The sequence below is a fragment of the Chaetura pelagica genome, unplaced genomic scaffold (genome assembly GCF_000747805.2).
Source record: "Chaetura pelagica isolate M959 unplaced genomic scaffold, ChaPel_1.0 scaffold107, whole genome shotgun sequence".
Lineage (NCBI taxonomy): Eukaryota > Metazoa > Chordata > Aves > Apodiformes > Apodidae > Chaetura > Chaetura pelagica.
This window is the reverse complement of record NW_009953979.1, coordinates 943,284-959,624: the sequence shown is the minus strand read 5'-3', so window position 1 is coordinate 959,624 and position 16,341 is coordinate 943,284. Positions and strand designations below refer to the sequence as shown.

The following is a 16,341-nucleotide window of genomic DNA, read 5'->3' as shown; positions in this document are numbered from 1 at the left end:
GGCGGGTGGTGTCCCCCCCCCCCCCCCCCCTCGGGGTTTGGGGTGCGGGGGGGACGGGGTGTCCCGGAGCATCCCCGACTTGTGTTAGCACTGTGGGACCGGGGCAGGGACCGTCCCCCTGTGCTTGGTACTGGTGAGGATGCACCTCAGATCCCTCACCAGCAGAAGGACATTGAGGGGCTGGAGTGTGTCCAGAGAAGGGCAAAGGAGCTGGGGAAGGGTCACACACACAAGTGTGATGAGGAGCAGCTGAGGGAACTGGGGGTGTTCAGCCTGGAGAAAAGGAGGCTGAGGGGAGACCTTCTCACTCTCTGCAACTCCCTGAAAGGAGCTTGGAGCTGGGGGGGGTTGGTCTCTTCTCCCAAGAAAAAAATTACAGGACAGGAGCAAACAGCCTCAAGTTGTGCCAGGGGAGGTTTAGATTGGATATTGGGAACAATTTCTTCCTGGCAAGGGCTGTCAGGCCCTGGCCCAGGCTGCCCAGGGCAGTGGTGGGGTTCCCATCCCTGGAGGGATTTCACAGCCATGTAGCTGTGGTGCTGAGGGACATGGTTTAGTGGTGGCCTTGGCAGTGCTGGGGTAATGGTTGGACATGAGGATCTTAAAGGTCTTTTCCAACCTAAACAATTATATTACTCTTAAGTGCTATGAGATTCCCCCAGGGTACATGAGTGATGTGTCCCTGGTGGGAGGGGGACTGAGGGCTAGGGATGCTGCTCAGGTCCCTGTCCCCCTCCCCGTGGTGCTGTTTTTTGGGGTTGGCAGGAGCTGGGTGTTCCCCATGCAGCAGAGTATCCATGTGGTGGCAGCAAGAGGCAGCTGGAGCTGGGGGATCTGCAGGGGCTGAGTTTGGGAGTGCTCAGCAAGTCCCAACTTAGTGGGTGATTTTAACTCCTTCCACACCAGAGCCCTGCTGAGGGCTAGAAGTTGGTTTTCAACCCCCAGCTGGGTGCTGTAATGAAGCCACCAAATCTGAACATCTGCAGGACATGGCTGAGGGTGGGTGGGTGGTAGGAGCACCTCCTTGGCCAATGAGGGGTCAGTGTTGGTGGTGAGCATCTTGCTGAGCTGCAGGGACGCAGGCAGGACAAGTCGTAGACCTGTGGTCCTGCTAAGCTTGTCCAGCAGCTTCTCCCTGCACCCACCAAGAGGGTCTGCCCCTTGTCTAGGGCACTGCAAGCCCAGCCTGAGCTATGGGCAAGTTGAGAAGCCAGATGCTGAGATGTGCTGGTCAGCTTTGCCAAGTCAGAGCAGAGAGGTCCCTCAGCAGCAGGTCCCTGTCCCCCACACCATGTTGCCCTGGATCACGGTGCCACAGCCATGCAGGGGACAGGGTTAGCAAGGATCAGGCCCCTGCCATGTCAGGATATCCCTTAGCCACCAAACACCATCTCATTGGCCTGTTCTGCTTCACCAGCATTGAGAGGATGGAGAACAAAGGCATGTACCTCCACACCTTCAACGAGAGGGAGAACGGCTCCATCTTCGAGGAGCCCTTTGAGGGAAGGAGCCTTTCCAAACTGAACCTCTGTGAGGATGGTGAGTCTGGGCTCTGTGTGTGGCTTCATCGGGGGGGGCTTTGAACCTGGTGGCAGAAATCTGGAGAGCTTCTGGTGGGACATGGGAGGTTGGATTGCTCAGGGAATAGCTCAACAGTCTAGCCCCACACAGGTGAAGGAGCCAGAGGAACAATCTCTGCCATGGGATTGGAGGTGCCTGGGATGAGGGTGCCTTGGTGGGACCAGCACCATGATTAATGTGTCCCAAATGGTGCAGAAAACTTCTCCTGGCATGGCCTCCCTGGGAGAAACACTCAGGGAATCCCATCCCAAGGAGGGTTCTGTGCCTCTTCTCCTGTCCCCCCACTTTCTGGTTTAATCAGGATAATGACAGACCCAGGGCACCAGGGACCTCTTGACCAGGATCTCATTTGGTTCTGCCACTGACCAGGGCTGTACTTCAGGCAAAGTCACTTTGTTTGCTAAAGGTTGATTTTTTTTGGGGGGGGGCGTGTTTTGAGTTTTTTCTCCTCCCATCCTCTGGCTCAATTACATGTGGGCTTGTCCAGAGGTGCCCTGCAGTGGGGATGGTAGCACCAGGGCTGTGCAGCAGGACACAGTGGAGCCTGCTTGCATCTCCTGCACATCTTGGCTGGTCTCTGTCTCCACTGTGGACCTGCTGAGATCTTTGACTTTGCTCTCACTGTATGAAATGCTGTCCATATTTCACCAGATCCAGGCTCAAAGTAAACAGCCCAGCTGTTCCTCACCACAAGAATGGGACTGGGGAGACAGAGACCTCACCTTCCTGGGTTTAGGCAGATGGGACAACCCTGAGATGTGATGGAAAGCCCTGGGTACTTCCAGAGAGCAACAACCAGCCCTGGCCAAATAGCTTTTGGGTGGCTGCATGGTGCAGGTGGCTTGTGGTCATCACTGTGGGAAGTGTTGCTAGGTGCCTTCTCCTGCCCTCCAACCCCCAGGATGGGCACAGCTTTGAGTCAAAAGGGTGGATTTCCCATCCAGGTGAAAGCTGAGACTCAATGACATTCCACACTCTGCAAGGGTCATCCTGCTCTTGGCAGCACATCTCCTCCTGCCTCTGCCCACCTTCCTGCTGCTGGCTTGTAAAATCCAGCTCCCATCCCACCTTCCTGCAGAAGAATGAGGGGCAGATCTGTCTCTGTGCTCTGCCTCTCAGCAAATGCTGAAGGCAGGTGGTGGAGTGTGGAGAGAGTGAGGCTGGAAGAGATGAAAGAGTTGGTGTCCTCCAGGACTGAGGACACCATAGAGTAGTTTGGATTGGAAGTGACCTCTAAAGGTTATCTCGTCCAACACCCCTGCAGAGACCTTACACTAGCATGAAGGGATGCGTGCGAGGGTTCGAGGTGTCTCCCAGGCTTTGGTATTCCTGTGGCACATTGCCCTTGATCTCTCAGGGCAGATCTGTTCATCCATAGCTCACTCCGGTGCAGAGCTGGCCCTTCGTCCCCATGGGAGGGGTTGCTGGAAAGAGACTTGACCTGTGGGGCTGTGTCTTGTATGTTGAGAGCTTCACCATGGGGATGGGACCACCTGAGTCCCTGCTGGGCTCATGGAAAATGCTCAGTGTGGGGATGAAGACTGGTGTGGCAGCCTGCTCCTTGCCATGACCCCCAGCACAGCAGCCCTGGATTCCTCAGAGGACAAGTTCTGGAGTCCCCAGCATAAGAAAAGCATGAAGCTGTTGGAGCAAGTCCAGAGGAGGCCACAGAGATGTGAAGGCTGGAGCAGCTCTGCTCTGGAGGCAGGCTGGGAGAGTTGGGGCTGTTCAGCCTGGAGCAGAGAAGGCTCCAGGGAGACCTTAGAGCACCTTCCAGTACCTGAAGGGGCTGCAGGAAAGCTGGGGAGGGAGTTTTGACAAGGGCAGGGAGTGATGGGATGAGGGGGAACAGTTTCAAGCTGCAAGAGGGGAGATTGAGATGAGATCTGAGGGAGAAATTTTTTGCTGTGAGGGTGGTGAGACCCTGGCCCAGCTTTCCCAGAGCAGCTGTGGCTTCCCCATCCCTGGAAGTGTTGAAGTCCAGGTTGGATGGGGCTTGGAGCAACCTGGTCTGGTGGGAGGTGTCCCTGCCCATGGCAGGGGGTTGGGACTGGATGTTTTTGAAGGTCCCCTCCAACCCAAACAGTTTGGGATTCCGAGCCCTGGCTTATTCCATTCCCACACCTTCTGCACCCCCACTGACTGGACAGGCCACAGTTCCAGCTCCCCTGGGCATGGGCAGGGGGAAGAAATATTTGCTTTTCCCCTTGGTTACAGGCTGGAGCCGCCCGTGGGCTCTGCCGAGCGGGTTGTTGTGAAAATCCTGCTTACGCAGCTGCCGTCCCCTCTGCTCTTCCCAGAGCTGCAAGGAGGAGTGGGTGGTTCAGGGCGGGGGGCCAGCTCCTCCCAGAGTCTCCCAGGACCTGATATAAGTGTTAATGTCAGAAAAATATTGCAGCTTTCCTCATTCCCAACCCCTCTGCTCCAGCTGTTGGGTCAGTGACAGCGAATGGGAGCAGCGTGTGGGTAATGGATCGCAGATGGAGGGACCCAGTGGGGAGGCTCTGCCTTCAGCACCTGAGCTGGGGCTCCTCGGGCACCCCACAGCTCCACAGGGTCCCCTCAGCATATCAGCCAGCCTGACCTCAGCACTTGATCATTTTGGAGCCCCAAAATGGGGTTGAGTTCAAGGATACACCCAGTGTAACCCTTTGATGGCTGGAGGCTTTTGGAAAGCTCGTTGTCCTCCAGTGGACACATGGACCATTAGCTGGGGAGGGGCAAGGCTGGAGTGGGGAAGGGTGCCTGCTGGACTAGGGACAACCCAACCTGTTGTACCTCCTCCATCTCTGGTTTGGTCCCACTAAGAGCTGAGCTTCCTCCCCATGGATGGGAGGTGGCATGCGGTGAGGTCCCAAAGCCCAGGGAATGATCTTGGATGGAGGTGGGCATTGCTCATGTCCATGGATGAGCATGGTCTCATCCCCAGGAGGTTTGGCTTTGGGGCCATGTTGCTTCATCTGCTTCACTTTCTCCACTGGGTTGATGCAAGCTCTGGACTGGGGCTAAGCTGCCCCTCAGGGCTTCAAGGGCAGAAAGCAATGGCAGGGAGGCACCCAAATGTCAAAGGGGTGGGAAAGTCAGACTCTTCCCCCTCCTTTTGTTGGTGTCTCCTTGGAGTCATCTCAGATCTGGTAAGGGCCTAAGCCAGGCAGCACTCGACCTGGCATGAAGTTGCTGCTCTCAGAAATCTTGTATTTCTGCAAAGGTCTGGCAGAAAAGTGCTGGCACCCGACACCCTGTACCCTGTCCTGTCAGCACAGGGTCACCCTAAAAGCTGAGGTGTCACTCTGAAGCATCACTGCACCCCTGGGGCTGGGGGCAGAGGGGTGCAGGGTCTGTATCCAGAGTGGGCTCCAGATCCCACTTTCGATGGGACCTGGCCCAGATTTCAGTATGGGCTGAAGCTTTGAACATGTACAGAGCCCAAAGCTGGATGAGTTCACTGCTGCTGGGTCCACAGCACTTTCCTCATTTCTCCTTGAATTTTCCTCACACCTATTTTAGGCATAAAACCTGAGCCCCTCTGTGCATGGGTCCTGCTGCTTGTGGCAGCATCAAGGAGGGAGGGAATGAGGGCAAAGGGTGGGAGCTGGAGAGGTGACAGCTCAGCAAGGGTGGGTGATGCTGATCTTTTCCCACTTAGGATCACAAAATCCCAAACTGGTTTGAGTGGGAAGAGACCTTAAAGATCATCTAGTCCCAACCCCCTGCCATGGGCAGGGACACCTCCCACCAGACCAGGTTGCTCCAAGCCCCATCCAACCTGGCCTTCGACACTGCCAGCAAAGAATTTCTTCCCAAGATCTCATCTCAAACTCCCTTCTTGCAGCTTGAAACCATTCCCCCTTGTCCCATCAGTCAATGTCCTTGTCAAAAATCCCTCCCCAGCTTTCCTGTAGCTCCCTCATGTACTGAAAGGTGCTCCAAGGTCTCCCTGGAGCCTTCTTTTCTCCTGAACAACCCCAACTCTCCCAGCCTGTCTCCAGAGCAGAGCTGCTCTAGCCCTTGGATCACCTCCATGGCCTCCTCTGGACTTGTTCCAACAGATCTGTATCTTTCTTGTGTTGGGGACCCCAGAGCTGGACCTGGCTCTGCAGAGGGGTGTGAGCAGAGCAGAGGGGGACAATCCCCTTCCTGGCCTTGCTGGTCATGTTGCTGAAGATACACCCTTGGACATGGTTGGTTTCTGGCTGCCAGTGCATGGTTCTGGCTCAAGGTGAGCTTCTCATCACCCCACATCCTCCAGTCCTCCTTGGGGCTGCTCTCCATCCATTCTCTGCCCAATCTGGATGTGTGCTTGGGTTTGCCCTGACCCATGAGGACTTGTGCCAGCACTGGTGGCCCGACTCAGAAAACCACACGGATCAACAGTGGGGCCTGCAGAGCTGTGCCTGCACCCTCCAGGCATTGCCAAAATTCTATTTGCAATATTTTTGCCTCGTGGGAGATGGACCCAGCGTGGATTTGGTGCATGATTCTGTCCCTGACACCCTGCTCTGTCTCCTTAGGTCCTGGGAGAAGGATGAAGACAGCAGGACGCTGTGGCAGGCTGGGCTCCTTGGCAGCACTGAAGTATGCTGTGGTGGGACTCTACCTCCTCGTCTTCCTCATCCTTGTTGGAGTCTTCATCCTTGCAGGTAAAGGCTGAGTCTGGGTCCTCCAGGGCAATACTCCCCTGTGTAGGAACTCAGGGAGCTCAGTCTGGCCATGAACATGGAACCACATTTCTTTCAGGAGGGTTTTTCACCCCATCCAAAGGAGGAAAATATGGGATCCAGTAGAAGCAGGGTGTGGAGGTGATGCCTGCCTTGGTTTGCAGCCTTGCAAACCTTGGTTTGAAGTGGCTGCAAACCAAGACAGGCATCGCCTCCACCCCCCACTTCCAGCTCCTTGGGGACAAGGATGTGACTCTTGGGTCTCACTGCAGGGTCCAAGCATCATCTTCTGGGGATGATAAACCTCAGGAGAGGCTCAGGAGCTCCAGGTTTGGAGCTGGAATAATTCCCATCACTAGGTCTGGAACAGGCTGCCCAGGGCAGTGGTGGAGTCCCCATCCCTGGAGGGATTTCAAAGCCGTGTAGCTGTGGTGCTGAAGGACATGGTTTAGTGGTGGCCTTGGCAGTGCTGGTTCAAGGTTGAACTTGATCATCTTTAAGGCCTTTTCTGACTGAAATGATTTAATGACTCTGATTTTGGGATGATTTTCTGTGCCTTGCCTAGTGCAGGCGGCTGATGGGAGGATGGATCTCCTCCTTGCTGCAGGAACACCAGCCCCATGAAAGCTGCCAGTGTCTTTTGCAGAGTGTGGATTTGGCTTTTTCCTGGGCTGGGGAAGGGATGGAGACGGTTTTGTTGGAATTTGGAATCCTCTCCTTCTTCTTTCTTGCATTACATTGTTTGAGTGTTGTTGTTGGCTCATGCAACCCCTGGCGAGGGACGCTGTGAATGGTGCAAAGAGCTTGGGACAGGCAGCTTGTCCTGGGCTGAGCTACAGCTGCTCCCCCCAGAGCTGCTCCAGAAATGCCAATAACCTCACGGCATGGACAGGAGGCTCATGGTCGTGGCCATCTTCAAAGCTCCACCTCCTGGGGCTTTGACTGTGAATCCTGTGACTGGCAGGATTCCAACTCTGAGGAAGACCCCAGTAAAACCATCTTACACTCTAGGCTGTAGACTACAGTTTTGGAAAAGAAAGGTGAAATGATGAGAAAAAGAATGTCTTTTCATGGTTGCTTTCTTCATGTCTGGAATTTGAAGCCAAGCCTCTGGGTTTGGAGGTAGGTGACTCCGAGGTCTGGAGCTGGCTATAACTGGAGTGGTCTTATCAAATCAAAGAAAACCACAGGCACAGGGTGGTCTTGCACCAGGGTGAGGAGACCACATCCATTTGGGAGCCATGTGTAGCCCAGGGAGATGGTCCTCAGCTTCAGGGATCTGCAGCTGAAACCTTGATGTTGTAGCTTGATGGTCTTTGGAGGACCAGGACTGAATATTCAGTGGTGGAGGGTTTGGTTTTCCAATGGAAAATCCCACCTTGTGCACCTGGAGATCAACGACCAGCTTGCCAGAGCTGAGAGCACCTGCTTAGCATCCCCCATGTCCCATCAGAAGGTGCACAGAAAGACCCAGCGTTTCATGAAGTAGACTTCTTGTCACCCACTCCTTGGGCTGGGAAGAGCTGACCATGATGCTGCAATAGGAGTGTTACCCTCTGATGCCATCACAGACTGGTTTCAGTGGGAAAGGACCTCAAAGATCATCTAGTTCCAGCCCCCCTGCCATGAGCAAGGACACCTCCCGCTAGACTAGGTTGCTCCAAGCCCCATCCAACCTGGCCTTCAACACTGCCAGGGATAGGGCAGCCACAACTTCTGTGCCCTCCTAGTGTGAAGACCCTGCACAGAGCAAGTTCCACCTTGAGCAGACACCATCCCACCCAGCGTATACGAGCCAGGGGTGTCCAGACCTCCACCCACCCTGGAGACAACCCCTCAACACATTCTCGTGTCCCCAGCATGTGCCCCTGCTGGTTTGGTTTTTTTTGGTGAGGCATCTCCCCCAGGCCCCATTTGGAGCCAGCTTGGGCAGGTGTCCCACGACTCACAACGTGCTCCATGGAAATAGCTTCAAAAATGAGCAAACTGCTAAAAATACCGTGAACCACCTCAGAGCTGTGGAAACAGGATGTTTTCAGCAACAGAGCTGGGGTTGTTTTGAGGCCACCTGCTTTTCATATCCTCTGGCAGGGGTTTTCTGGCTTCTGGGGATACACATTCCCTTCCTCCCTGTCCCTCACTCCTCCTCAGCCACTAAAAAGGTGCTGAGCCCTTTTTAATCATTATTTTGCAAGGTTTAGGTTAAATTCTGCCCACCTTCATGCACAGAGCTGCAGTTTGGTGCTTGTACCAGGATCCCTGCACCTGAGTACTCAGCCCTGAGCTGCTCCAGCAGCAGCAGGAGGCCAGGACTCTTTAGGATGTGGCTAATGAGCATTAGAACAGATGGGAATCCCACTTGCACCCCATCTCCCTGCTCATGTTTGCATTGAGAGCAGCCACGTTTCCATGCTCAGCACCTCTGGGTGCCTGGAAGAAGTATCCAAGGAAATGAGCATCCTCCTTTTTGAGACCTGTAGCCCCAAAATACATACTTGAAGGATGTCAGGTCAGATAGATTCATAGAAATGGGGAATGGTTTTGGTTGGAAAAGACCTTCCAGATCAGCAAGTCCAATTGTTAACCTAGCACTGCCAAGGCCACCCTTAAGCCTCTGGAGCCCAAGTCTCATGAGGAGCAGCTAAGGGATCTGGGGGTGTTCAACCTGGAGAAAAGGAGACTGAAGGGAGACCTTCTTGCTCTCTACAACCCCCTGAAAGGAGGGAACCAGAAGGGCTGGTCTCTTCTCCCAAGGAACAAGCAATAGGACAAGAGGAAATGTCCTCAAGTTGTGCCAGGGGAGGTTTAGATTGGATATTGGGAACAATTTCTTCCTGGCAAGGGTTGTCAGGCCCTGGCCCAGGCTGCCCAGGGCAGTGGTGGAGTCCCCATCCCTGGGGGGATTTGAAAGCCCTGTAGCTGTGGTGCTGAGGGACATGGTTTAGTGGTGGCCTTGGCAGTGCTGGGTCAATGGTTGGACTTGAGGATCATAGAATCCAAGACTGGTTTGGGTTGGAAGGGACCTTAAAGACCATCTAGTTCCAACCCCTGCCATGGGCAGGGACACCTCCCAGTAGACCTGATTGCTTCAAGCCCCATCTAACTTGGCCCTGAACACTTCCAGGGATTGGGCAGCCACAGCTGCTCTGGGCAAACTGTTCATCTTCAAGGTCTTTTCCAACCAAAACAACTCTAAGATGTCTTCTGCAGCTCCGTAGCGCTGCAAAAGCTGGATGGGAATGTGAACATGTCCATATTCAATGTGCTCTTTGCAGTGTCTCTGTGGCTCTATGTGAGCCTAGAAGGGGGGGTAGAGAGACTTTTGGGTCAGGGTGCACGTTCTCATGGGGCACCCATGGGCAGCCCCATGACTTCCTGCCTTTTGCTGCCATCCTTGGCTGCCCCTTGGCTCTGCAGCACCTTTCACATCCCTGCACACGTGTTTGCCAGGAGTGACCCTGCACGGGGCTGGTGCTGGGGGGGTTTGGGTTGGATTGGGGGGGGCTCTTGCAAACCATTTCTCTTTGTGGATGGCTGGCAGGAGGACAGTGTGTCCCCGGAGTACATTGTGGGAGGGAACTGTGACTCATGGTGTCCTTGGGGGCCATTGGATCATCCTTGTACTGCGAGGGGCTGCCTGAGGGTGTGGGGAGGGGGTGCTGGGTTAACATGCAGCATCAACCCAGCACTGCCAAGGCCACCACCAAACCACATCCCTCAGCAACACAGCTACATGGCTTTGAAATCCCTCCAAGGATGGGGACTCCACCACTGCCCTGGGCAGAAGTTAACACCTTCAGTGCCTGAACAGAAGCTCAGCTCCTACCTTAGGGCACCTACCAGCCCACAGCAGACTGGGAGGGTGGCTGGTTGCCCCACGGTGGTCCCAAGCCCCCCTCTGCAGCCACAGTGGGTCCCCCTACCCCATTTCTGTGGGTGGCCCCGGGCCCTTGGCAAGTTCCCTGTCCTGCTTTTGCCTTCTCTCCTCTTCCCCCCGTGGTTTTAATTCAAACCAAAAGTCGGTGCCGGGTTTCTCCTCAAGGGAAGCAAAGGGGGTTCAGCTGCCAGGAAGGTCTCGCGCCAGCTGAGGCTTAAAGAACAATGGGATTTATTTATTCTCTTTAATGTATTTTTTTGGTTATTATTCTCATTTTTCATGTGGGTTTGGGCTTTATGTCTTCCTGGGCTGTGTTGGACGCTCAAGGTCAACGCAGTGGAGGGAGAAGATGATACTTCCCTGCCCGGGTCGGTGGTTTTGAGGTGCACCAAAGCATGCAGAGGAGCAACAGGAGCTGGGATTGGGCTTTACTGGGTGCTACTGGGCTTGCTGGGCAGGGGGGTTCTGGAACAGTGCTGGGAGCAAGAAGTTCCCCCCAGGTTTCCAGGTTTTTCTCTGCAAATCCCACTTTGGTGCTCTGGGAGCTGATGCAAGTCCAGGAGGGGTTTGGCCAGGAGAACTCTGTTACCAGGGCTGCAGGGGAAGGGGGTGAAGGATGCTTCTGAGCTGGGGTGGGGTTTGTCCCTCTTTCTCTCCTGGAAGCCCTGGGATGCAGGATGCTCCTGAGCTGGGATGGGTTTTCTCCATTAGGAAGAGGGCCTGGCAGCCCTAGGATGAGGTGGCTGGAGGCTGACAGCAAACCCCCCCAGAGCCATGGAGACCAGCTGAGCCAGCTTGATGGTCATCACTCTGGGACCAGGGCCTGAGCTCAGGCCCAGGATCCATGGCCAGGAGGGAAATATGGTTGGTCAACTGAAAATGATCATTCCAGTGAGAGGTGAAGCCTGGTTTCAAGGTCTGGTTTTAGGAAAGGGAAGTGGGTGCTGTCAGCAGCTGGTCCTTTGATGACAAGCAGGGCAAAACCACAAAGTTTTGTAGCATCATGATCCATCTGGCAAAGCCCAGAGCCACCCCAGAGCTGCTGGGAGCCTTTGCTGTCCTTCCAGAACCAGGTGCCTCCTTATTCAGCCCTTCATCAATCAAACTCCTTCTCCAACTGTGAAGAAAACCATGGGGCTGAACAGGGGCTGGTGGGATGAATCTTTTGGTGGTTGAGGTCAGGCTTTCATCACCAAGAGCCAGGGGGATGTCCAAGGCCTTGTTAGGAAAAGACAGGGTTTCACCTCTCAGAAGTGTCCTCACCTCCATGGGGTGGTTTCTGATGTCACCTTCTCTCCATCCCTTGCAGTCTCCAGGCCACAGACATCCCCCGAGGACCTGAAGGTGCTGCTGGGGAACGTCAACCACCTCAACGAGAGCTTTCGGGACATGCAGCTGAGGCTGCTGCACCTACCTCTGAAGGGGGATGTGCTGGATCACATCTGGAGGCTCCAGGACCTCCTGCAGAACCACTCGGACTCCTTGTTCCTCATGACAGGGTCACTGCAGAAACTGGAAGGGCTTCTCTGGAGCCTGCAGACCCAGGCCAGCCAAACTGACAAGGCAGTGTCCAACCTGTGGGACAGCTTGACCCAGCAGAGCGACACAGCCCAGCAGGAGATGTACAAGCTCTGGGTGGAAGGCAATAGCAGCAGGCTGCTGCTGCAGCACCACGACCACCTCCTGAGCCACCTGGGCAGCAGAGTGGAGAGCCTGAGCGAGCAGGTGACAGCCGTGAGCGGGGCCGTGGACACCGTGAACAGAACCTTCTCCTACGACGTGAACATCCACCACACCCGCATCCAGGACCTGCAGGTGCTGATCAGCAATGCCACGGAGGACGCCCGGCAGATGCGGCTCCTCCACATCGCCATGGAGGAGCAGCTGAAGCACGAGCTGGCCATCCTCGGCAACGTGACCGAGGACCTGCGGCTGAAGGACTGGGAACACTCCCTGGTGCTGAAGAACATCTCCGTGATACGGGGTAAGCTGAGAAGCTCCGCTGAGGGTGGTGTCCTCGGTGCTCTGGCTGGTGGTGAAGGTGGCCCCTGTGGGTGTCTCGAGGTGTATCAGATCCATCAGTCACCGCTGTTTAGTTGTCTGCAATGTTCAGGTGTCTCCATCATCTCGGATTTTGCATAGCTGGGACTCTCCAGATGTTCCCCCATCCATGTCAGGAAGAAAGCTTCCAGGGTTCCCTCAACCATGCCTGGGAAAACTCTGCCAGGTCCTTCCTGATCATGAAAATTAGCCAGAGTGAGCATGGCAGAGACTGTGAGGTTTTGTTCCGCTTCATGCTGCAGTGATGAAGCAGAGGGATGCCCATCAGCTGCCCTGTCACCATCGATCACTCCCTGTACCATCCATTTAGTCCATCTTCCTTCTCCTGTCTTCTCCTCCTTTACCATCCTCAGCCCCTCCCAGATCATCCAATCACAGAATGGGTTGGGTTGAAAGGGACCTTCAAAGGTCATCTAGTCCATGAGCAGGGACGTCTTCAACTAGATCAGGTTGCTCAGAGCCCCATCCAACCTGACCTGGAATGTTTCCATGGATGGGGCATCTCCCACCTCTCTGGGCAACCTGGGCCAGTTTCTCACCACCACCCTCAGCCTGGTAAAACAAACAACCCAACTGCTGACTCTAGCCCATTGACCCTAGTCCTGCTGATCCCCTCTTCTTGGCATTTCTGTGGTTGCCTCAGTAACCACCCCCACCTCCCTCAGTCTGCTCAGCATCTACTCCCTTCATCTTAATTATCTGCAAGGTCCAGCCACTTGTCACACTGTTATCTCCTAAGCGTAGCTGTGTTGCCAGGGTTAACCATCCACTTGGATATTTCTCCCTCTCTGATGTCAGGAGTTTCCAGCTGGTTCATATCTTACATCCCTGTGTCCCATAGCACTGAATCTCCTGGAACAGCCCAGCTCAGGTTGAGGTGTCCACACTGGAGAAACCCATATCTGCTATGGTGGATCCCAGTCCAGTTGCTTGATTTGACAGGGGAGCAGGAAGAGGAGGGTCCCTCTATACTGCATCAAGGGAGAGGTGGCTTTTCCTTCAAAGATCTTAGAGGATAAAATGGGTGAGAAAGCAAAGGGAAAGCTGCAACTCCTTGGGACCAGTTTGGCTTCGTGGGATGATGTGGAAAGGAAAAGGCTGGAGCAGCTCTGTTCTGGAGACAGGCTGAGAGAGTTGGGGCTGTTAAGCCTGGAGAAGAGAAGGCTCCAGGGAGACCTTAGAGCACCTTCCAGTACCTGAAAGGGCTACAGGAAAGCTGGGGAGGGAGTTTTGACAAGGGCAGGGAGTGATGGGATGAGGGGGAACAGTTTCAAGCTGCAAGAGGGGAGATTGAGATGAGATCTGAGGAAGAAATTGTTTGCTGTGAGGGTGGTGAGACCCTGGCCCAGGTTTCCCAGAGCAGCTGTGGCTGCCCCATCCCTGGCAGTGTTGAAGGGCAGGTTGGATGGGGCTTGGAGCAACCTGGTCTGGTGGGAGGTGTCCCTGCCCATGGCAGGGGATTTGACCTGGATGGTCTTTGAGGTCTCTTCCCACCCAAACCATTTTATGATTCTATGATTAATATGCAGAAAACAAAACAAATCCCTCCCAGTGGGCCCAGCTCCTGATTTATCAGCCATTGCTCTGACACATTCCTGGCAGTCCCCACCTCCCTCTCTCCTCATCCCTCCCCTATGCTTCAGTAAGCATAGATGGACCATGGGGCTGGGTGTTTTCAGGACCCTTGTGCCCAGCTACCTTTACCCCATCTCCAAGTGTCCTGGGATGAATCTGCTGTGCACCCAGCTGGATTGGTACCAGTGGAGCCAGCCCTGGGAGATGCATTTTCCATCCCCTGAGTCCTTCACTACTTCAGGTCCTGGCTTTTGGAGGCTGTTGGCTGATGATGGCAGCTTGGGGAGGTCCCCAGGCTTGTCTCCAGCAGCTGACCACACCAGGCAGCTCGCGTGTCTCAGGGAGGGCTTGGCCTCCCAGAGGAGAGGGGGTTTGGGTCTTAAAAGTTGGGCGGGAGTGTTGATCTGCCTGAGGGTGGGAAGGTGCTGGAGAGAAGGGAGAGAAGAAGGCAGAGGACTGGGAAGCTGCACTTGTGGCAGCCAATTTAAAGGAGCAAAGGCAGCTCCAACCCCCATCCAGCCAAGAGGTGCCCTAAGCAGGCAGCTCCCATGTCCCTTCCAGGGTTAACAGAAGTGAGGTGGGGCCCTGGTGTGGGTGATTTCCCAAGTGTGCCCATAAAACCAGAACAGATGGAAACTGTCGGAGCTGCCTCCGCACAGGGAACCTCAGCTGGGCTGTGCTGGACCTGACATTTCGTGTCAGCAGTAGTTTTGCTCCAAGGCCATTGGTTTGGAACCCCTTCCCTTCAGAGAGTACGGTCAGGGCAAAGTCAGAGTGACAAAACTGTGGAGGCCTTTTCTCAGTGGCTCCCACTGTGGATATTTGCAGGGCTGCTTTTAGTTTTGCTGCTGGTGGGAAATCATCTGGTTTGTTTAAGCAAGTGGTTTTCAGAAGTGCAAGCTTTGCCATGCTGGGTTGAAGCAGGGGAGGGAACAACTTGAACCCCAACCCATGAACATGATGGATCATGCAGTTTTCGGTGCTCATCCTGGGGCACCTGGGACCTTCTGGAAGGAGATAGGCTTGTAGAAAAACCCCTTTGCCTTGACACTACCACTGCTACCCAAACTCACCATCATCTCTGCCAAGCCCTGGCACTATGGCAGCTCTGCTGTCTGTGGTGCCCTGTAGGCTGGAATTCATGGTATTGACTTGTTTTAATTCTTTAATTCATCATTTCCCATCAGTTCTTTGTTTCAGGAAGGGTTGGGTGTTACTGGGCAGCCTAAACATACCCACATTGTGCCACTTCACCAAATTGGCATGACTTAGAAATCACAGAATCATTCAGGTTGGAAAAGACCTTTGAGATCCTCAAGTCCAACCTTTGAGACCCTCAATGTCCTTCTGGTGGATTTGAGGTGTAGCCTCACCAGTGCCTAGCACATCAGGACTTGACCTCCCTTTTGCTCTTTTGGGGCACTGAAGGTAAATGGCTCTACTTAACACCATCTATTTATGCAACCAGATGCTTCCTATTGTTCATTTATTTGCCCAGTTTTTCAAACTCCAACCAGCAAGTTATTTAAGTACATATAGTTTTACAATGAAGGTGGTGAGACACTGTCCCAGGTTGCCTTGAGAGGTGGGAGATGCTCGATCCTTGGAAACATTCCAGGTCAGGTTGGATGGGACTCTGAGCAACCTAATGTAGTTGAACACGTCCCTGCTCACTGCAGGGGGTTGGACGAGAAGTCCTTGAAAGGTAGGATCCTTCCCACCCAAACCATTTGTGATGTAATGGCTGTTGTGTGATGCCCTGTAATGCTCTGGGAATTAAAACTATTTCAGCACCTTTCTACAGCCCACACCTCTCTGGGCTTCTGCCCTGTGTCCCCTTGTGGAGCTGCTCTTGAACATTGCTGGACCTTCTCCATCATGGAGAATCTTGCCTCTCCTTCCCAGGGCCAGGCAGTGTCCCTGCTGTGTGTCATTCCTCTTGTTCCCACCCAAAAATGCCTCCTTATTGTACTCAGTTCTCCCGGGTATCTATTATTCTTTGTGTCCTTTTGTTTTGCCAGCCCAGAACAGGAGAAATGTCCCCAGGGTCTAGGGTCCATCCCCACCTTCCTCTCAGCACCCAGTGACGTGCATCACCTGGGGAAGAGGAAGCCCAGCACTAATGCAATGATTCCTCTTTCCCAGCCATTGACCACCTCCAGTTTGGACATTCCCTGAGCTTGCTGTGGCCCATCTCCTGAGGAACCTGCTTATTTCTGCATGATGTTTGCAGCTCCTAATTCCTCGTTCTTTGGGGCTGCTAAAACATCCCCCCGCTTCCTCTCCTGATCCTTTCACAGCCCCACGTCACCCTGGTGCATTTGTTGCTTTCCCCATGACTGTGAGATTGTGGCTTTGAGGGTTTCTAGGAAAACAGCATTTAACAGTTTCCAATTATCACCCAGGCTTGGTAGGACAAAGACCAAATGACCCCTCCAGGCCTCTCTCTGCCCTATTTTCTGTCATCCCAAGAGTCTTTTTTATGCTTTCTTTTTTCCATGTTCAAATTCTTTCTTCCAATTGATTTAGCTCATAATTGTTTTCAGCTTTGGAGACTTGACCCTTTGCAGGCTCTGGAATCAAATGCTA

The 16,341-nt window shown here is 54.0% G+C and overlaps 1 protein-coding gene across 1 annotated transcript in view; it reads left to right on the top strand.

Moving 5' to 3' along the window:
• The first annotated feature begins 1,427 nt into the window (after positions 1–1,427).
• The window catches only part of SCARA5 (scavenger receptor class A, member 5), a 33,103-nt gene continuing 18,189 nt past the window's right edge, over positions 1,428–16,341 (top strand). Inside the window, exons 1-3 of the mRNA XM_010002217.1 lie at positions 1,428–1,539; positions 6,093–6,221; positions 11,426–12,100. Coding sequence (XP_010000519.1) covers positions 1,428–1,539; positions 6,093–6,221; positions 11,426–12,100 — 916 coding nt within the window. The remainder of the gene's footprint in view (positions 1,540–6,092; positions 6,222–11,425; positions 12,101–16,341) is intronic.